The sequence below is a fragment of the Zophobas morio genome, unplaced genomic scaffold (assembly GCF_036711695.1).
Source record: "Zophobas morio isolate AGI-343-1 ecotype UQ-CSIRO unplaced genomic scaffold, CSIRO_AGI_Zmor_V1 ptg000058l, whole genome shotgun sequence".
Taxonomy (NCBI): domain Eukaryota; kingdom Metazoa; phylum Arthropoda; class Insecta; order Coleoptera; family Tenebrionidae; genus Zophobas; species Zophobas morio.
In genome coordinates, this window is record NW_026972163.1 from 6,846,040 (window position 1) to 6,868,847 (window position 22,808).

The 22,808-nt window shown below is 37.9% G+C and overlaps 1 protein-coding gene across 1 annotated transcript in view; it reads left to right on the plus strand.

Annotated features, from left to right (window-relative positions):
- Positions 1-22,808, plus strand: part of LOC135143102 (protein kinase C, brain isozyme-like) — a 183,262-nt gene that overhangs the window by 124,190 nt on the left and 36,264 nt on the right. The window contains exons 5-7 of the mRNA XM_064074964.1: positions 9,308-9,436; positions 9,488-9,641; positions 9,700-9,928. Coding sequence (XP_063931034.1) covers positions 9,308-9,436; positions 9,488-9,641; positions 9,700-9,928 — 512 coding nt within the window. The remainder of the gene's footprint in view (positions 1-9,307; positions 9,437-9,487; positions 9,642-9,699; positions 9,929-22,808) is intronic.

The window sequence follows — 22,808 nt, forward strand, 5'->3', positions numbered from 1 at the left end:
TGAAGTCGTACTTACCCTGTTTTCGGTCTTTTTCGGAAAAATATTCATTTTCGTCCGTGTTCACAGCACTAACACAACAAATTTTCCATAATATGTATTAATAATAAAATTGAAATTCGCTAAAACGCTCCACTTTTACGCCAAAATGACGCGACGATCTTGCCGCCATCAAACAGAAATTAATACTGAACACAAAGGACCGTAAAACGTGACCTTTATACAGGTAGCTCAGGTGACATTGACGTCATCGTACGTCATCATGAGACTGCAAAAATTATTTTTCATATTTTGGCCGGGAAAATGCACATTTTCGGGGATAATTTAACATTGTTTAAACAAATTGATTTGTTTTTAATAATTTCGGGTTTGTAGGAAAACGAGTTTCGGTTTAATTATCGTATATTGATGCTTATCATATTTAAACATTATAAATGATATTAATTATGTTTAAAATTTATTTATTCATATCGTGAAAATGTATAGCTTTGATCAGCCGATTTCAATCGTTTCGAAAATGTCCCCAAAATTTAAACAAAGTCCAGTGAACGAATCACGGAATCCGATAAATTAAAACTGAAGTCGTATTTACCCTGTTTTCCGTCTTTTTCGGAAAAATATCCATTTTCGTTCGTGTTCACAGCACTAACACAACATATTTTCCGTAATATGTATTAATAATAAACTAGAAATTCACTAAAACGTTCCACTTTTACGCCAAAATGAAGCGACGATCTTGCCGCCATCAAACAGAAATTAATACTGAACACAAAGGACAGAAAAACGTGACGTTTATACAGGTAGCTCAGGTGACAGTGACGTCATCGTACGTCACGATGAGATTGCAAAAATTATTTTTCATATTTTGGCCGGGAAAATGCACATTTTTGGGGATAATTTAATAATGTTTAAACAAATTGATTTGTTTTTAATAATTTCGGGCTTTTAGGACAACGAGTTTCGGTTTAATTATCATATATATTTATGCTTATCATATTTAAACATTATAAGTATTATTAATTATGTTTAAAATTTATTAATTTATATCATGCAAATGTATAGCTTTGATCAACCGACTTCAATCGTTTCGAAAATTTTCCCAAAATTTAAACATTGTCGAGTGAAGGAATCACGGAATCCGATAAATTAAAACTGAAGTCGTAAGATAATTAGCTTTTATTTATGCATAAATTGTGCAGTGCGTTCTTTCTAACACTGACCATAGAGATTCCCAACTCAAGGTATCTACCCCATACTAACTGATATTTTGGTGACTCGATTTTTGCCTTGATGGTTGAACACTGTCACTGTTTTCCATTTTTGTTGTATCGAGATACTACTTGAGCATCAACTGTTACCTACTGAAGTATTAGCATCATCTAGAAAAACTAGAAATATTTTGATTTGATATTCGAGTAGATACTTCGTATTTCGAGTATGAGCATTTACTGAGTTTTATTTATATCAACCATTGTCAAACATTTTATCGAACGTTGTTTCGACAGAACTTCCTTCGCACCAAAAGTATAATGAAACATATTCAGCATTTTCGAGTCGAGTCTTTTCTTCACACAATTTTGTGATGACCTAATCAACATTTACGATCAACACGTATACCACCTTGGATTGGTGCAGTGTAATACTAAAAATAACTGTATTGTATTCCCAAAATTATCTGCGAAAATCGAGTTTTTTTATGAATATTCTTACATATAAACCTTGTCCTGACGATAAGGAACACGTAAAAAAAAAGAATCGTCCAATTCGGTGCAGTCGTTCTGAAGTTATGAGCGTACATACATTTCGGCGATTCATTTTTATGAATATAGATAGATAGATAACAGGGTTTCTATAAATGATTGTAGGGTCGAAGTAGGTCATGAACACGTGGCGCGTCTCGGATTTGAACTTTACTAAATGCCCAAGGACGCATGACAAAGACCACAGCATCTGTATAACTGGTATAACTGGTTGCCTTAATGTTTCATATCTTATTAAAACGTACAACGAATTCATTACAATAAAAAGAACCTAATTTATTGCAGTTAAACATCACAGTAAATGTTGAAAATGTTCACTATTTTGTTTACGGCACATGTTCACTCTCTTTTTGATTTAAAAAATGTACTGTAATCCTTTCGTCAACCAATACCCATTGTTGAATTTCATCTTGCAACAGGATCTCCTGACTCCTGAAACAATCTTGTCAAAGATGTTTATGGATTCTGCTCAACTCATCTCAAATCATCAACAAATTCCTCAGAAACTGAAAGTCTTCCACGAGATTTCCCTTTGTCGACACTGCCAGTTCGAATAAATCTGTTGATTACATCTCTAATGTGGCCAGATATTCTTGCTTACAAGCGGTTACAGAATACACACACTTTCCCATTGCGATAATAAGACATAACAATGAAAGTGTCTTGTTCAACAGAATAAACCATTTTCACGGTCTTCGCTTCCTAGCACAAAAACAAAAATTTTCGTAGGCAAGCACCAAGAGTTTTGAGAACGACTGTCTCGTGGTTTTGAGCTTGGATCAACGGGAATTACTGTAATTCACGCAGTTTTTTAGTTTTTAATATTTCATGAATTATTGCTTTTGAAATTCCCATTTCCCTGCCAAGGGTCTTAAGTTTATGTCAGGGCGATCTTCAACTTGCTCAAGGACTTCTTCCTCCACATCCACAGTTTTTGTAGTCTTTGTTTTGACAGTTTTGTAACAGTTTTACATGTTCACCGGTTGTACAATGTGATACTAAGAATAACAGTATTGATTTCCAAATTTTAGAGAAATGGAATGATTTATTAATCAATAAAATAAATTGACTCATTCATTAATTTTTTTGAGCCTCCACTTCCAAAAAATATGAATTCAATGGCAAGTCACAAGTATAGACTCTTCATATTCTGCACATTTTCGAGAATTTATTTACGAATCGTTATCAGTTTTAAAGGGATCGTAAACGGATACATTTTGATTTAACGATTTACCATGTTTCCGATAACCTTAAAACGTTTTCAGAAGATTTCAGAACATTCGGTTTTGCAATGTCAAAATGAAATTATAAAGTTTCGTTATTCAATCAAAACTCAACACCGATTCATACACTACAAGTGGAGGAGTATGTTATTTAGTAAAATTTAAATGACATTTATTATTGTACATTTTGAGGATGACGTCATCGTATTGGTGGTAGAGATGATAAGACAAATTTTTGTTGGCGTTTTATAATCTAGACGATATTCCTAATATGCATACAAAAATTGACAACAATCAGGTTGGGGGCTTGGTAGTTTAGAAGATTATGTGTCTAATAAAAATCGACGGCAGGCAGACAAAAACGAGAGACCTATGTTGTCGTATTCTAGGGGTTCATGAAACGTTGAGAAAACATAGAAGTAGCGAGCCCGCCGATGAACACGATTACAATATTTCCTCAGCTTACGCTCAGGAAGTAAAAACGAACGGCATTGAATTTTCAACATTTTTACTTCCAGAGCGAAGCCATCAAGGAAGTTTTGTGTTCGAGTCCGTTGGCCGACTGCTACTTCTATGTTTTCTCAACTTTTCATGACCCCTAGAGCACAAAGAAATAGATCTCCCGTTTCGGTCTATCTGTCTGTCTGTCTGTCCCTCGGTCCGTCCGTTCGCACATCCGCGTGATTGGTGTCAAATTTTATACGTGTGTTGGAAATATCGTGTAGATGATAAAACGCTAACCAAAATTTTGATAATCATTTCCACAAAACGCTAACCAAAATTTTGATAATCATCTCCACCAACAATTTGGCGACGTCCGTTCATTATATTGCATATGCACATTACCGATTTTGTATGAAGTAATACGGAATGGGACTATTTAGCGCGGCCGATTTGGCGCGAGCCATTTTGGCGCAAAGCCAACTTGGCGCAGGGACACTTTGGCGCAAGCCATCTTGGCGCGAGTACGTCGGTATATAATATCAAAAATATTTATTGTTCGTACTGTGGTTGACACCCTGTTATTTATGCTAGTGCAGGCAACCAAATACACAGTTTCATTCGCACAAATTCCAATAACTAAATGATCCACGGAGCAAGAAGTTCCACGTTTAGGAGTATGTTTATAATGGGGTGCAGGGCGCGAAGCGCCCGTGTGTCCATTAAAAAGTCGACATTACCCCTCCACTCGTTGGAGGATTAAAAATTAGGTTGTGCTAACAACGGGTGCATTTTTTGTATGTTTATATCTATTTTTCTTGGTGCGAGTTCATTCGCGTCAAGATGGCCCGCGCCAAGATGGCTTGCGCCGAAGTGTCCCTGTGCCAAGTTGGCTTTGCGCCAAAATGTCTCGCGCCAAGTTGGCCGCGCCAAGTCGGCCGCGCCGAATTGTCCTAGACCGGAAATAATATACTGCTACGTGCGGTTTACGAATCTATCTTGATTTTGTTCATTATTACTAAATTTTTTTATTGTTTAAAACGCCTTGTTTTTACGAACATAGTACGAAACTAGCAGATTTGGCTCAGTGGTAAAGTTTCTGCTTCACAGACCCATCAGGGTCGACGGGTTGAAACTAGCGGGCGGCATTTTTTTTTTTTTTTCATTACACAATAGGTATTTAGGAGTTTAAGTGATACTTTATGTGATGGAGTATGGACGATTAAACGCCGAGCGATAGCGAGGCGAACTAAATCCATACGAGTCACATAAAGTCACTTAAACTCCGAATGAAATACAATATTTTATTTTCAAACGATTAATCTTCTTTTGAAATGATTATTTCCTATCTTCTTGCTTCATTAAGGAATTGCCTTGATTTCACTTACCATGGTTACTAGCTATGGTTGACAACCACTATGATTTTCACATATTTATACTCCGGCGGAGTATAAGTAGTATTTATGCGCCGCTCAAACGTGATGTCATAGAAATGACACTTAAACCCCGGTAACAACGTCATATAAGTGTCAATGATGTCAATACATTTATTTTCAAACGTCATATAACTGAACTGCAGATTCAACGCGTGCGAAGCACGAATGGAATGTGCTGCTTCGGTTTCACGAGCCATATCTTCGATTATTAAGCATATTACGAGTTATATTCAACATGAGAATATAATAAATGAACACATTTTTTGATAATAGAATTGAATTGGTCGTTTTGAGCTTACCCCCAACGTTGGCAAGCCATAATAGACAGAAAAATTTATGAAATTCTAAAATTTGTCAAATTTGACAGTTTTTAAATTTAGGTAGGAACAGACCACAATAAGGTAATAAAATTATTATCGCTGTGATAGACATGTAACTAAGGGCATGAATAAATTCTATCGGAAGAAATGGGGTCATGTGATCCATGAATTATATTCTCAATAAAATACCTTAGCAACGCATAAATGGCACTAACTTGACGGAATGTATCAATTTAGTGAAATTTTAATTCTAGATTATTTTGAAGAAATCCTTCCAGTTGTAGGAAAAACGTTGTTTATAACACAAGAAACGTTACGTTCACGCGTGCAGATTTCCGCACGAGGCGTAATGGTTCTTTTTCGGCACTTGTTATAAAATAGTTATTTATGCAATTAAGTGAGTAAAGTGTATCTTTTTTTTTTACGAGAAGGAAAATTTACCGCACGAGCCGAAGGCGAGTGCGCAAATCCGCCGAGAGTTTTATCAAAACGTATTTTCATATCTACAAAGCGAGGAAATCAAATCACTCCATTTTGATAACGGGATTTCTTACACAAAACGCTTCTATGCCTTTGTGTCCATCCATCATGATCATTATAAAACTGTGCCGTTTACTTGAAATCCAACAAAAAGAGCAAGGCACGCTAGCGTCGCGATTTACTTTCTAACGACTTCTTCGGAAAGGATGAAAATGGGGTACGATAAAACTTAACCCAAGGGTTCGATGCCACATGAGGAGAAACCGGGAAATAGCGAGGTGGGACAAAAGGAAATATGCTGGACAGCAGAGACAAATCAGCTCGCGACAAAGAATGACACTCGGAGACGATGCGTAATGCACTTGTTACAAACCTCTTCTGAGCGGAAAGATTGTGAGGGGAATATTATACAGAATGTTACCTAAGATTTTATAATATAAATGATTATATATAAATTACGGGAGAGAAGATTTTTCGAGCGCTCGCGTTTTAATTTCCCTCGATCCTTCGGATTCCGGGAAATAATTCACCTCGGGTGAAAAAAGTGTCTCCTCTCTCTTGGTATAGGTATACTATTAGTTACTCAGGCGATTCATTTAGAATTGGTTACTGATTGCACATCGTTAACATTCATAGGAACCTTTAACAGACGCAGAGGGGCAGAGGTGCTTACCTCTTATTTACTAGGACAACACAACAGCCAGCGTAGTAATGAAGAATTGCATTTTATTCATCATGACATCATAAAATTAGCATCATTTCAAAAATTCACCAGGAATTGTGAGGAGATAATGTTAATTGCTCTACATGTTGGCAGTATATGGGAGAGTGATATAAAGTCTATGAAATTTCATTTTAAGAGATGTACATTGTACCCATATCTCAGGTTTATAGAAGTCTACCTGAATTCCTGTCCCATTACTCACTCCATTGTCTGAAAGTCCTGACGATTTACCGACCATAATAGCAGATCATTTATTAATCGCAGCTGCATTAACGGCATTAGTTGAACACATCTTGGGTACCGTTAGCTTTAACATCCACCGAGTAGATCATTGGCAAAAGATTCAACAATTGCGTAATGATTTCTGGAAAATGTGGAAAGGTGGTCCAGACAATATTTTTAATACATCATGGAAATACAGCAGCATTCTAACTGGACTACGTCAGCGCGACCACCATCGTGATAATCCACAAGGAGAACATACCTGCGTTTCGCTATGTATTAAGCCCTTTGCAAGTTTGATGAACTAGCCTGTGTTGTATGTCCTATTTTAAGATCGTAATCATTTATAATTCACATTTTTAAGTCATCTATGTTATTGCATTATTCAGTATTTCACTATTATATTGTATTTCCAAGTTAGTTCTTCAATGGAGGGACTACATTCGGTTTACCTGAACAGAGGTTGGGCGTAAACCAATAATCCACTAAATGCAAATGCAGCGAGGTTGCGAGCCTATGGGCCACTTGAAGGTTACTCGCAGGCGTCCAGTTTCTCATTATTACTAAATGGGACTGAATTATGCACTCGCACAGGTGCCTAGGAATCAATTATTGATAATAAAAATTTGACTTATAGTTTTTGCCAGAATTAAAAAACCACTACTTATTGATCTGAGGCTAACAAAAAAAGCACAAATAAAGTGAGTCAATTAGGTTAACGGTTGCAGAATTTATCATTAAAACGTTTTGAAACGTCAAAACCCTTCCAAAATCTGTAATTGAGTGTAAATTAGGTGATAATATCCCCCCTCCCCATGTCAAACTTTGGATTTAATACTACGGTGTTATCAGTTATATTTTCAAGGCAGAATGCAGTGTTGGTGGTTTTTTAGCTTTAGCAAATACACTCCCCCCAAAAATTATCGCACCACCTCCAGTTCTAGCGAACCGGACTACATGTGGTTACCATATACATAGTAGTGATAAATGTGTGCAAGACAATGCCAAAAAATGACAATATTTAAAAAATATACATATTCTGGGCCTGATTTGGAGACTGTCTTAATGTAGGTACATAAGTTTATAAGCGTTAATTAAATTAATATCGTGTATTTCCACCCCTGGCTTGAATAACGACTTCCATCCGTCGCTGCATATCTTCGTAAAAGTGCACAATATTGTCTTGAGGAATATTTTCCCATTCTTCCATAAGAACTGCTTCTAGCTCTTGGAGAGTTCTAAAAGCAATTCTACGGCCCGCAACACGACATTGCAGATCATCCCACGCATGTTCGATGGGATTCATATCAGGGCTTCGAGCTGGCTGTTCCATAACAGGCGTATCTGTTTCTCTGAAATAAGCTTGTACAACGCGCACTATGTGCGGCCGAGCGTTATCATGCATATAAACAAAATTTGGACCAATAAATGGTCCGCATGGAATGACATGTGGTTCTAAAATGTCTGTTATGTAACGTACAGCCACCAAACGAGCTCCAGGTAATGGTACTAAGTCTGTACGACCTTGCAAAGATATGCCAACCCAAACCATAATGGAACCTCCACCGAACTGTACACTTGGTTGAAGTTACATTGAAAATACCGCACTCTAGGCCTTCTATACACCGGTATTCGTCTGTCATTTGAGCAAAGAGAGAATCTAGACTCATCAGAGAACATCACATTTTCCCAATCTTCAATTCCCCAATTCACATGCTCCCTTGCGAATTCTAGCCGGGCTACTCGGTGAGCTCTGGTGAGTAATGGTCCTTTTGCAGGAACACGAGCTAGAAGATTATCTTCGCGAAGACGATTTCTTACTGTCTCTACAGAAATATCCACATCTCGAGCACCAAACAACTAGATTTGAAGTAATCGATCAGTGCACAAAGCGCTGTTAAGTGCACAAAGCGATCATCCCATAGCGAAGTCACCCTTCGACGACCTTGTCCTGGTCTTCTGGCAACACTTCCTGTTTCATGGTACCTTTGTGCAAGTCTAACTATTGTGGAATGATTAACTCCTAAAACTCTTCCTACGTCTCGTTGACTACGACCATCTTCCAACAGAGTCAATGCTCGTACAACTTCGTCGTGGCTCAAATGCAAGGTTAAGCATTGAGGGACCTCCATAATGTCGAATATGTATGACAGTAGCGCTAGATGTCTACATAAATCCTTCGCAAATCAAAAGGACGAAATTCGTATATGTGCATATTTATCCGAAGAACTAGAAACCATCGTCTTAATCCTCATATTGGTTTTTATTCTGGCAAATAAATAAATAAAAATATGTTTGGATATGATTTGGCCCCATATGTGTCTTCTACAAATTTTCAAATTGGAAATAACCAAAATTTTGAGGGTGGTGCGATAATTTTTGGGGGGAGTGTACTATGCTAATCTCAGAAATGCATAATTTTAAACTTTTCTCTAATAGTTCACATGTCACTAGAACTTTTTCATTGCTTTGATTAATTAATTGTGCCTGCTTTCGTTAACAAAAAACAACCATATTGGTATAATAAATTGCACATAAGCTTTCATAAAGTAAGTAGATTCCGGTAGTTTTTTATCCTACCACGTTTTTATTAAAAACAGATTTTCTCACTTTTGAATCATATGATTTGTTTTGTTTCCTCAAAAATTTGAAAAACTAAAAACATAATTTTAGATGTAAATAATTATTTAAATATTAATTGCAGCATGTGATATGAATGTTCATAAAAGATGTGAGGAGAGTGTTCCTAATTTATGTGGTTGTGATCATACTGAACGGAGAGGAAGAATTCAATTAAAAATGAGTTATACCGGACACAAACTAAGTGTTGAAGGTTTGTAGTTTAGTTTTGTTCCTTTTGTATGTAACAATTTGTTTACTTCAGTTCAACAAGGTAGAAATTTAATTCCAATGGATCCCAATGGCTTAAGTGATCCATATGTTAAAATCAAACTCATTCCTGATTCCGATAGTGTTAAGAAGAAAACCAAAACCATTAAATCCAATTTAAATCCAGTTTGGCATGAGGTACTTACGTTGTAAGGCATATATTTGTTCTTTCTGGAATATGTTTTTTTATTTTTAACATAATTCTAGTGAACTGAAACCAGAGGACAAAGACCGACGTTTATTAATTGAAGTCTGGGACTGGGACCGAACATCTCGTAATGATTTTATGGGATCATTATCGTTTGGCATTTCAGAAATAATTAAATCACCTCCGGATGGCTGGTTTAAACTTTTAACTCAAGAGGAAGGCGAATATTACAACGTACCTGTTCCTGAAGAAGGGGTTGATTTAGCAACAATCAAAACTCAAATGAGGGTAAGAATATACATATACAAATAATTCTAGTATTTATTCTATATCTGCATAGCATGTGTTAAATTTTGATGCTAAATATCTCATCGATTTAAAAACAGTAAATTTTGGAAAATATTGTTACGCTGTCGAGGCTTCATCAGAGTCACCGATCATCGCCATTCATGCTAGAAGATTCATAGGCGTGGTACCGGGGCGGCGTATGGATTTTTTCGTAACAATATCATCGCTATGGGAAAGCAAAACGCTATTTTTAAAACCCATAAGTAATGGATTTTGTATGCAAAAATTTGCCGCGGTGTAGACAAATATCAAAAACTTAACGAATTCTATAGAAGTTGATACCATTATCTTATGCAATTTATCAAAAAGTTTTTGTCATTTCGCATGTATCCGTGTTAAAATTCGCTGTTTATATATTAAAATTTCATGGTACATCATATTATTTCTTGAATTTTCGTAATTCTAAAAACTATGAGTGCATTGATAATTCATACGTATAGACTCATAATATTTTGCATATTTTGGAGAGGATTTATTCAACAACATTTTGAGCAGCATACAAACCGGCAGACGGACAGATAGACCGTCAGGCAGACAGAGAGACGGAAACGGGAGACCACTTTTTGGGCACTCTAGACACATCGAGAAAACATGAAACTGCCAAGTCGTTCGATGGACTCGATGACTATACTTTCACAGGGGGGACACAGGGACACCAAAGTCAACTTGAAGGCGACGGCCTCGGCGAGTGGCATTCTGGACGGCGGCGATATTCTGACCGGTTAACGAGAGACAGGTTGGAATATGCAGTGTCATCAGACGGCAACGATTGAACGATACGTCTAATTCCCCGGTACGCAGGATCAGTCTCTCGCTGAACCTCATTCACCCTCACTACGAACAAAATAGACGAGGCAGATTCGAGTAGGTAATAGTCGGTTTTGGCGGTAGTGTTGGCGGCGGTTCTGGTTAGTGCTGTGCAGGTGAAATTCGGGCTTAGACTGGTTATTTGCTGTAACGGGAACGTTGAAGCAACATTTCTACAATGTTCTTGGACCTGTTCGGTGCCCTCCGTGAAATCCATCAGATCAGTGTCATCATTGAGCATACTCGGCTCTTTTACTCCAAGTCCAGCTCGTGCAAGTTCGCTGGTGGTACGACGTATGACATAGACTGGACGGAGCAGCGCCTTAAGCTTCAAAGTAACAACACCCCTCTTCAAGAATTAATAGAACCAAAAAAATGTGTTTACCCACCTCTTGGAGAACGTGCCTCTAGTAAAACGCGAGATATGTGGTTCAGACATGATCCACCGCACTACGCAAGGAATGTTTCCAATTGATTAAACCCTAATTTTAAGAAACAATGGATTGACAGAAATAGATCCGTGTTGTGGCCCTTCGTGCCACTGACTTAAATCCATTGTGATTGTTTCTTGTGGAGGCATATGAAACAGCTAGTGTACGCGAACCCAGTAAATTCAGTGCACGTGTGAATGTTGTTACCGGGACGATTCATCAGAATCCTCCAATGATTATGAGAAGTTCAACTTTAATGTCACAGCGAATCGAATCAATGATCAATTACAAGTACAGACTCATCATATTTTGTACAATTTAGATAGGATTTCTTCGTACTTTAAAGGTAATGAAAAGTCAAGAAAACGTAAAATTAGAGAGTCCCCGACGGACTCGATTAAAATACTTCCATTGCTTACGCTCAGGAAGTAAAAAAAATCCGAACTAACAAAAGACGAAGTATTACAAAACCCGATAGAGAAATTTATACAGGGTGCCGCATCCAAGTTTGGAGATGGGAAATTAACATGGGAAAACGGTTTTTATTTTATAAGATCTCCCCATATCATTTTAAAGCTATTATTGAGTAATGCATTTGTGGAGGTAAAAGAGGGCTATCGGCCAGTATTTTTTTTTTTCAAATCATTGCATCGTGCTCATTTACTGTAAGAAGGCTTTAAAAATCGCATTTTGAAATTAGCGCTCGATCCGATTTGTCGCGAAACGTTTCGTCCCAGTTCGACGATCGCGTCTTTGGATTAGTCATGGAAAATCGGAATATCAAAGTGAATTTAAAATTATTCGATTCTCACTCAGAAATCACTGAACAACTCAAATTGAGTTATTTTTTATCCAGTGTGATGATTATTGACGAACAAATTAAACGGAATAAATGCACAAATTGATCTATGTATTTGTGCTGGGTGCAGCATAGGAATCGCCCCACGAATCACCTATGGTCGTAGTGCCAACTCCGTCAAACGAATCATGTCCGACTACACCCAGGCCGTATACAAGAAGCCCAAGATGAAGACCTTCGAGCAGCTCATCTTCCTCAACACCTCCATCGACACCATCGTGACACGTCCTGGGGGCCTGTCAAACTAGAGATTTACTCGCACTGCGTCACTCAGTAAACACTGAGCAGCTCAAATTGAATTATTTTATTCAGTATGATGATTATAATTATTATAGTAGAACAGATTAAACGGAATAAATGCATAAATTGCACAAAATATTTTATGAGGTTATGTTGCCATTTTAGAGAGTTTTTATTACTAAAATCTCCTTAAAATGCTATGTTCTACTGCGATTAAATGACAACGCGAGTGCCTGCTTTTTCTTATCGTGTGATGTTAAGATTTACTATCAAAACAACAGTTGGCGATTTTGAAGAGAACGTTTTAATAAACCATTTAGATAACAACAAATACAAATAGCAAAACTTAACAATAATTGGTGGTGAATGAAGCAATGAAATATTGTACAAATCTGGAGAAGTATTGCACTATTTACAAGAATTGTTCAAAAAGGCCCCTCTCAGCTCGGTCTAGGACAATTCGGCGCGGCCGACTTGGCGCGAGACATTTTGGCGCAAAGCCAACTTGGCGCAGGGACACTTTGGCACAAGCCATCTTGGCGCGAATGAACCCGCACCAAGAAAAATAGATATAATTATATAAAAATTGTCAGCATAACCTAATTTTTATAGTCTCCAACGCGTGGAGGGGTAATGTCGACTTTTTAATGGACACACGGGCGCTTCGCGCCCTGCATCCCTTTATAAACATACTCCTAAACGTGGAACTTCTTGCTCCGTGGTTCATTTAGTTATTGGAATTTGTGCGAATGAAACTGTGTATTTGATTGCTCTCAGCTCCTGTAAGTAAGTCGATCTTCAAAACTCCTACGAGTTTTGATCAGCATTTGAGGTGAAATCAGAAGACAATATTGTTGGATTGCCTGTTTCAGCACTTCGCTGTTTGAATAGCTGGTATTGTTGGAATAGAGATGGTCGTGAAGAAAGCCCCAAAGAAAAAAAAATTATAAAACTTTGCAATCCAATATTAGGGGAAAAAGGTGCTTCAAATAAGTAACGCATATACGAGCTGTATGGGTGAAGATTCAGTCCAGGGTATAAAAGACCTGCTGCAGATGCCACACTCTTCGAATACCAGGAAGTTACTCTTCGTTTACGAAGTCCCATTGCGATAACAAGACATAAGAATGAAAATGTCTTGTTCAACAGAATAAACCATTTTCACAGTATTCGCTTCCTAGCACAAAAACAAAATTTTCGTACTCACACACCAAGAGTTTTGAAAACGACTGTTTAGTTGTTTTGAACTTGGATCAACGAGAATTGCTGTGAGAACTGAGCAGGGTTGCCAGATTTTCCTCTCTCAATATAGCCAACTCAAGAACAAAAAGTAGCCCAAAGTAGCCGCTTATGCCGAAATTGTGGTACACATGTAACGCGTCATTTGAAAGTTCAAAAGTGGTTTTAAAAAATAAATTAGACAACTTGTTCATGATAAACATTATAATTCTTACAGTATTAATGTACATAATACAAAAGCAAAATACACAATAACTTGTATGAGTATAACAAAAAATAATTGTAAAATACTAAATACAATTACGTTCTATATATATATATACGAGGACTGTATGATAACTACCCGTGTTTGAAGACTGTGGGTACCACTGACTCAAAATCTGTAAACCATGGTCTAGTGTCATCTTTCAAACGCGTTACAAGTTCGGAACATTGCTTGAATATGTTTAAGCACAATTCGAAGGACTTTCTAAGGCGTTACGCGACTGTTGACGAAACGTGGATACACCACTACACTCCAGAGACTAAAGAACAGTCAAAACAATGGACTCTACCCGGCGAACGTGCTCCAAAGAAGGCGAAAACGGTTCCTTCGATCGGAAAAGTTATGGCTACTGTTTTTTGGGATTCGCATGCCATCATTTTCATAGACTATTTTGAAAATGGCAAAACAATCACGGGGCAGTACTATGCTGACCTATTGAGCCGATTTGATGCTGAATTAAAGATAAAACGGCCCCATTTGTCGAAAAAAAAGTCCTGTTTCACCAGAGAACATAGAAAAGCGACATAGAGGCTGATTTTGCAAAACCACCCTTATTGACACTGGAGTCCTCAACTGCCAAAGGCAAGCGCCAAATTTAAATAGTCGACGCCCATAAAAACCTTGTTTCACTATAATTGTAATTCGTGTGACCTGAATGAAAGTCAAGGAAACAGTAAGCAGCTTGTAATATTCTGGTAAATTTAGTGTCAATTTGTCGGAAATAAAACGCGTTATTAAAAATATTATGACATTTCTTCTAGTTACTTTTATCCCTAGTTAGAAACAAACACTGCTACCAACATAAATTGAGGAGTCCGCAACCGTCATTTAATTTAAACTATGGCGCTTCTCTATGTTCTCTGGTTTCACTATGATAACGCACCGGCTCACACGTCTGCAATTGCTACAGCAAAACTTGTCGAATTACGCTATGAATTACTGCCTCATCCTCCCTATTCGCCAGATTTAGCACACCCCCAACGTCCTAACGGCCCTCTTCATTATGCGGTCCCCGACGCGTACTGATACGACCCTGGCGCATCCATTGGAACCTAGATGTAGTTCTACCACTCGTCCTCGTCGCCAATTTAAGGGTGGACTAGGATAGGGAAGAAGGACCAACATCCCCAGCTGTATTTGGGATGTAACCCGGTCTAGCCAGACCGGTGTGGGTCCCAACAATATTAGTGTGAGAATAAACAAAATGATTGCTCTTACCTTTTTGATGGCGGCGTCGACACCAGGTCACATAATTCACTGTTGAAGTCGCGAACCGCAAAGAGGGGTTGTCAAAAAAAAGGAAGAAAACTACAAAGTAGTCTCGACCAGCCTCCTTTATTATTGGCACACGTTTGGAAAATTATTAAAACAAAACACAAAAACAAAGACAACCCTAACTCTATGAACACAAACTGAATTTAAACTAAAAGCTGAAAATTGAACACAAGTCTACACAAATCGCAAAGAATCAACCCGCAGGAGAAGTTCCCGACCGACCACTTCAGAACCGAAACAGTAACTAAATTTTTGGACAAAATTTTGAAGCCAAGTCGTACCTTCCTGATTAGAGGGGTACTTCTTAGCCAACCACCTCCTTTCGGGGGCGGTTTCGCGCCGGGGGCTATTTCCCACAGCTTTGACCTAAAAAAGCGAGCAAGGACTTTGAGCGGGTGGTCTGTCGGCAAATTCGTCCAATTCATAGAAATATCCTTCCCGTACAATCGGCTTACAACAACAAACACAAGTTACAGATGTACTCTTCGCCCATTGTAAACGGTGAGAATTTCCTATCTCGAACCCTAATAAAAATTACCCCGCTTCGGAATTTGCTGGCCGATTTCTTCGGCCCATGCTCGAAGCGGCAATGCAAAACACGCCTCTACAAATCCAGAAGCGAGACAATCTGTCCGGCCGAAACTAAAGCTCTTTTCTCAAAAACCCTATTACTATGTACAATTATCCAATCTACAATCAAGCAAAATCATCTATCTCTACGAATAAGTTCCGCGTCAAGACTGGCATATCTGGTGCTTAATGGCTCCGATCAAGAACGTTTCAATCCTACAACTCTAAACGATGGGATTCCACGTTATTGCTGGGTCCCATTGTATAAAGTGCATTAAACCGAAAACGTGCTCGGTCTATGGGGATTTTTGGGAACTTGGGTACGGACGGATATTGCAGGGTAATTTCGGAATTTTGGGCAGTAAGATGGGACGGAGTAATAAACCATTATTCAACAGAAATGACATCTTAGTTTTCTGGAAAAGTTCCCATCAGAAAAATGCGTCGGTTGCCTCTAATAAACGCGATGGTTTGCAAGTGTTACAGGGACATAGTCCGATACCATCGCCCTAGGTTGTAAATGGCCCAAATATTCCCGGGACCATCGACGCCAAAAGTGTTGACGAATTTGTTCAACATGTTGCCATCGGGATAATCGTCCCGTCTTCCAGTCGCTTATGAGCGACTGACGTTAACAGCTGTACCGGAACCTGATATGTCAGGTTCCGGTACAGCTGTTAACGAACTGCCAATCAAAAAATATCCTGGCGTCAGGACTTCGTCGTCGTTCAGATCCTACGTCAATGGACATAATGGCAGCGAGTTCAGACAAGCCTCTATACCTACCAGCAGGGTATACAGCTCCTCATACGTCAGCATTGCATTCCCTATAACTCTTTTAAGGTGAAATTAAACTGATTTAACCCCTGATTCCCAAATACCTCCAAAGTGAGGTGATCTGACTGGTATAAAATGCCAATTTATGTTTTTTCTGCTGACCTCAGTTAAAATTTCCTTGAACTTATCTGCCTTAAACAATTCTTTTAACTCTACTTTTGCACCTACAAAATTACTACCGTCATCTGAGTAAATGTTGTCTAACAGTCCTCGACGCGCCATAAATCTTTTTAACGCGTTCAAAAAGCTCTCCGTGGTCATATCACCGACCAGTTCTAAATGAATTGCCTTAGTGGAACAGCATACAAAAAGTGCAATATATACGTTTACTGTACGTCTATTTCGCGTTTTTCCGTCTCTTATGAATAGCGGACCGGCATAATCTAGTCCAGTATTTTTGAACGCTCGTTCCCTTACCATTCGTCACGCTGGTAGTTCGCCCATGATTGAATTTACGCTCACTGGTTTTACACTGGAAAGCAATTATAACATTTGTGTATTACCTGTCTTACTTGGTCTCTACCTGCTAGGGGCCAAAATTTTAGGCGAATTGCTGTCAGTGTTGCTGTGGGCCCAGGATGTAAATTGGCCACGTGTTCTTCTTGAATTATTAATTTTGTCACGTGATGCTTGGGCAACACAATGGGATGTTTTTGTTCGTAATCTATGCTGGCGTTACGCAAACGTCCCCCTACTCTTATAATACCGTCCTTATCAAAGAAGGGATTAAGTGTCCTTAATTTACTAGATTTGCTAACGGACAAATTATTTCCAAGTTTGATTAAGTCGTTTGAAAATTCTAATTTTTGTATCATTGATATTATTGCAGTTGTGGCCCTAGCGTATTCGTTCTTTGTAAATGCATTTACTACTTTGTTACCCTTATTCCGACAATTGTGAATGAATCTAAAGCAGTTGGCGATGACGCGTTGTAGTTTGAAAATCTGTCTAGAAAGTTGAACTCCGAATGACTAACACGCACTAAACGAGACCTTTTTATTATTATACTTCCAATATTTCTGTCGGTTGGACGATTTTACCTGGACAAATTTTCTCTCTTTTGCTGAGCCAGACGGGCCCGTTAAACCATTTTCGATTATTGATTAATTCACTGGGAAGCGCTCCTCGTGAGATTATGTCCGCGGGATTTTCGTCTGAGATTACGTGGTGCCATTTTTCAACGGTAGTTAAGGTTTGAATTTAGCTGACCCTATTAGCTACAAAGGTGTTTAATACGAATGGTGAAGTTGCCATAAACTGTTTGTAAGGAATTTTGAGTGATTCATCGCATTTCAACTTATTTTCAAGGGTTGTAAACCGTTTTCTAGCTATTTCGTCGGACCTACCCACTGTAACCGACAATTATCCATAATTACATTACATAATTATGTAATGTAATGTGGTTCAGAGCAGCTACAAAAACGTCTATACTTTTAACGTTTATTTCTCTAGCCTGACTGATACAGAACTAAAAACTATATATACAGATTAAGTGGGAGAGGGTGGTTGCGTCCCCTTCCCTTCCGTAGCGGGTTGAACGGCGGGCTTCTCGATTGGCCCGAACAAACACCTTTCGCTGTCAATTTGTTATTGTTGACGATATTTGTTAAATGATGAATGAAACATATGTTGCAAACTGTAATTCTAATTTCCTCATCTCTACGATAACTGTTTACGTAGTCGAAACACCTAATAAAATAATAAATTTTAATTGCTTCCGTTAATAATAATTAAAGATAACCACCTAAACTTGTCAAATTTCTTTGGTGACTTGACGAAACAAAACCATACTTTCGTAAATTCTTGATATGCATTTCCCAGTTTGCATGTTTTCTGAGGTCGGTTTTATGTGCTCGTAATTCTCTGTGGCAAACCTTACAAAATGCGCCCACTTTGAACCTGCTCACTTGCAACCATCCTAATAACAGGCAGAATAAAAGAACAATATCAACTGCAATATTTAACAATTACCTTTAAACAATGTTTCTTTCTCCCAGCTAGGATTATATTTTTTTGTGTATTTGCCATAATTTCTTGGCCTGGTAAGATAGTAGGGATCAAAATACAGGTAATTTACAAAAAAAGAACAATTAATAAAAGTTACTAGTGAAACCACGTGATACTAGCACTGAAACCATAAAGCACAAAACAACAAGAAGTCTGTATCGCAAGAACTTCAAGAAGAATAAAATGAAACCACAGACCATAGAAATAAATCTGTGGGCCGTACACGCGTAGGCGAGACATCAAAATCCATAAATTAGTACTAATTTTTGTATTGTACATACTTTTGTACGGAATGGGACTATTTGGCGCGGCCAACTTGGCGTGGCCCACTTGGCGCGAGCCATTTTGGCGCAAAGCCAACTTGGCGCAGGGACACTTTGGCGCAAGCCATCTTGGCGCGAGTACGTCGGTGTATAATATAAAAAATATTTCTTGTTCGGACTGTGGTTAGCACCCTGTTATTTATGCCAAATGTAGGCAACCAAATACATAGTTTTATTCGCACAAATTCTAATAAGTAAATGATCCACGGAGCAAGAAGTCCCACGTTTAGGAGTATTTTTATAATGGGGTGCAGGGCGCGAAGCGCCCGTGTGTCCATTAAAAAATCGACATTACCCCTCCACGCGTTGCTGACTATAAAAATTAGGTTATGCTAACAACGGCTGCAATTTTTGTATATTTATATCTATTTTTCTTGATGCGACTTTATCCGCGCCAAGATGACCCTCGCCAAGATGGCCCGCGCCAAGTTGGCCGCGCCGAATTGTCCTAGACCGACTTTTGTAAGCGCAAACTGTCAAAAATCAGTCGCGCAAATTTCAAATTTTTTCAACCAACTAAAAATAGAAATCTTAAAACCCCAACAACCAGATACAGAAAAAAAAAAGTTTATTGTTGACTATTTAAAAAGACAGAATTTTCCGAATTAGTACATATTTTAAGTAGCCCAAAAAGTAGCCTGTCGCCACTTCAGAAAATTTAGTAGCCAACACATTTAAAACGCCCTTAGAACCATTTATAAAAGCCCTGTATATCTCCCTGAGCTGAAAAAATGAACAAACGTGTATGCAGATGCATCTTGCAACATTGTCATGAAAGTTATTACTTACTGATTAAATTAACCATTAAGAACGATCAGGCCCTCGCTTTTTCATCTAACAGCATTTTAATGAAAGTTTAGTAATAAGAACTCGACCGCGCTAGCAACATAACCTCATATATAAATATGTACTTACTTGTTTGCACATTTTAAAAAAATATCTGTGACGTTACGGTCTGCGCGCCTTTTGGCGCTGCACCCCCCCGCAATGTGGGGTCTGCGGGGGTGCTATTTACGCCACTGAGTTTGACAGGCCTCCAGGACGTGTCACGATGCTGCTGATGCAGGTGTTTAGGAAGACGAGCTGCTGCAAGGTCTTCATCGTAGGCTTCTTGTTTACGGCCTGGATCTAGTCGGAAATGGCTCGTTTGATGGGGTTGCGCACCACTACCACATGAGTTATGTGGAGGGGATTCATCCGCTGCACCCAGCACCAATGAATGGATTAATTTGTGCATTTATTTCGTCTAAATTGTCCTACAATAATCATCACACTGGATAAAATAACTTAATTTGAGTTGTTCCGTGATTTCTGAGTAAGAATCGAACAATTTTAAATTCACTTTGACATTTCGATTAACCATGGCTAATCCAAAGACGCGATCGTTGAACTGAGATGAGACGTTTAGCGACAAATTGGGTCGAACGCAGATTTCAAAATACGATTTTTAGAGACCACCCGCTCCCGACGGTGGTCTCTATTTAAACAGCTACGCGTTCCTTCTAGAACGTCCTGGAGTTATAGTGTTCCAAGTGTTGGCTTTGTTTTTACGACTGCATCCTATTGTGAAGGAGTTAAGTGTTCCACAAGCCTTTTTACAGTGAATGAGCGCGATGCAACTATTTAAAAAAAAAAATACTGGTCGATAGGCCTCATTTACTTCCACACATACAATAGCTTTAAAATTATCAAGGAGATATTATAAAATAAAAACCAATTTCCCATGTTAATTCCCTTAAGTGTTCCACAATACGCCTCTGCCGCAAGTAATCCAGCGGTCATAAACTATCAAGAGACCAACTGTCTGCACTACACAGGGCCGTACGCGCCCGTAAACCCTATGATGATTGATGGCACGGCTATTTACAGTTTCAATAGAGTTCCTAATACTTACGGTAATTGAGATTGCAGTGGTCAAGTGCGAAGTCAGACTTGGACAACTATACTTCGAGATCGTTGCTCCGATGTCGTCCGGACCATGTCACCGAAACTTCTGCTTCTAGGGTTTTCTTTATTCGAGCGTCACACTCACCGATGATGACTCATTGGCGTACTTACTAGAAAACCCATGGGCGTCGTACCGGGGCGGTGTGTGGGTTTACTTCGTTAACACTGCCCCCTCCTTAGTTCTGATCGTACCAATCAGAAACGTCAACGACAACAAATTTTTTATTACGTGTAGATGGCAACGATTACGCCAAAATTGTGACAAATTTATTTTAACAGTCAAATTATTTTCAACTTTTGGTAACAGTGCTTTCAAATTCCGAAAAAACCGATATGCTTTTAACGTTGGGAAAGTGTGATGGAAATTTCGATGCTGCCGTTCGTCTACATACCAGACGATTCAATTCCTTCTAACCAAGTATTCGGAAGACTTGAAAAAAAATTAAGAGAAGTTGATCAATTTAAAAAAACTAAAGTTAGACGTCTTACAGTAACAACATAAGAAAATAAAGCTGTCCTGATTGAAATTATAGATGATAATCCTCACGTGAGTCAACGGCAGATCAAAGACAAATGCAGATTAGTCAGAGTTCGGTTTTTAATATCCTGAGGGCAAACCGATTTCACCCATGCCATTTCAGCCCTTTCAATTCAGAATGAAGATCATTTGCGCAGAAAGGATCATGGTGTCATAGAGATATTCATACATATAACACCCGATATTCTAATTAGACTACGTAGAAATTTTGAACGCAGTTATCGCTGTGGGAAGAAGGATAAGACGGACAGTTTGAGTACTTATAGGACACCTATTTATTTTATTTTATTTATATTCGTTTAAGGATCGAATAAATTACGTTCTATGTTCTTTAAATTTTGCCATTGTTGTTTTACGTCTTTGTTGTAATTATGACATAGTGTGATTTTTATGTTGTTGTATTTATTATGATTGTTAATTTAAAAAGATAAATAGATTGGTCAAAATTGCTTATTGTATGTACAGTGTTTAACTGGTATATTATTTTTATAGATGCCTTCACAAGTTTCTTCTGTTAAATTTGAGTTTTTTTCTTTGAATTGGGACAACTGGTTTTATTTCCAGGGCCATATTTTCACCACACTGGCATTTTAAACAAAGTTTCTTTAAATTTGTTTAGAAAAATAAATATTACGTATTGCCAAAATAAACACCTTCAAAGTTTTTTTTTTACATTAAAATATTGCATTTGACATCATTTTAAAGAAAAATGTAATATTTGGCAGAATATTATTATTATCTAATTACCAATTGTGTCCCAGTTTTTTTTGTCCATCCGTGATACATCAACATTCCAAATATAATTTCATAGAGAACGGTCGCCTAGATCAAAATTTTATGAAAACTTTTTGGAACTACTGTGTAATTTAAGATATCGACTATTGTCTTTGCCACTATTGAAACACCACGTATTGATTTTGCATAAAATTTAGCAATTGATAACAGCTTTCGGTTGATAGGCTTTTAGTTAGAAAATTGTCTGAATATGAACGTTGCCAAATTTACGATTAACAAGTGGTGTTTCAATAGAAATGGCAAAGACTATATAATTATTGTTCATTATTAATTTCAGATACCTAATTTAAATTGTACAATGTATACCATACATTACGCAAATAAATATATAAATAAAAAAAGAGATATTTTTTCCATTTTTTTTTTTCGTATAAACTCTTGAGATAAAGTACGTTTTTTTATTAAAGGTCCACCAACGCCGCACTCTTCTAAAAATATAAGTGGCAACATAGCTAGGGTTTTTTTAGGGCGAAGAAAAAAAATAAGGTTAGAATTATAATTTGACAACTGAAACTGCAATCTCAAAAACTCATTAAGTTTGAACCTGAACGGTTCGGTTCTTCCGATATTGGAATTGTGTAATTAACTAAAAATATGGTTGAATAGATTAATTTACGTTTGTGCGAGTAACACAGAACACGTCAAAGTTTTTTTGTCCACTCTAAAACATTCTGAGTGGAAAGTGGA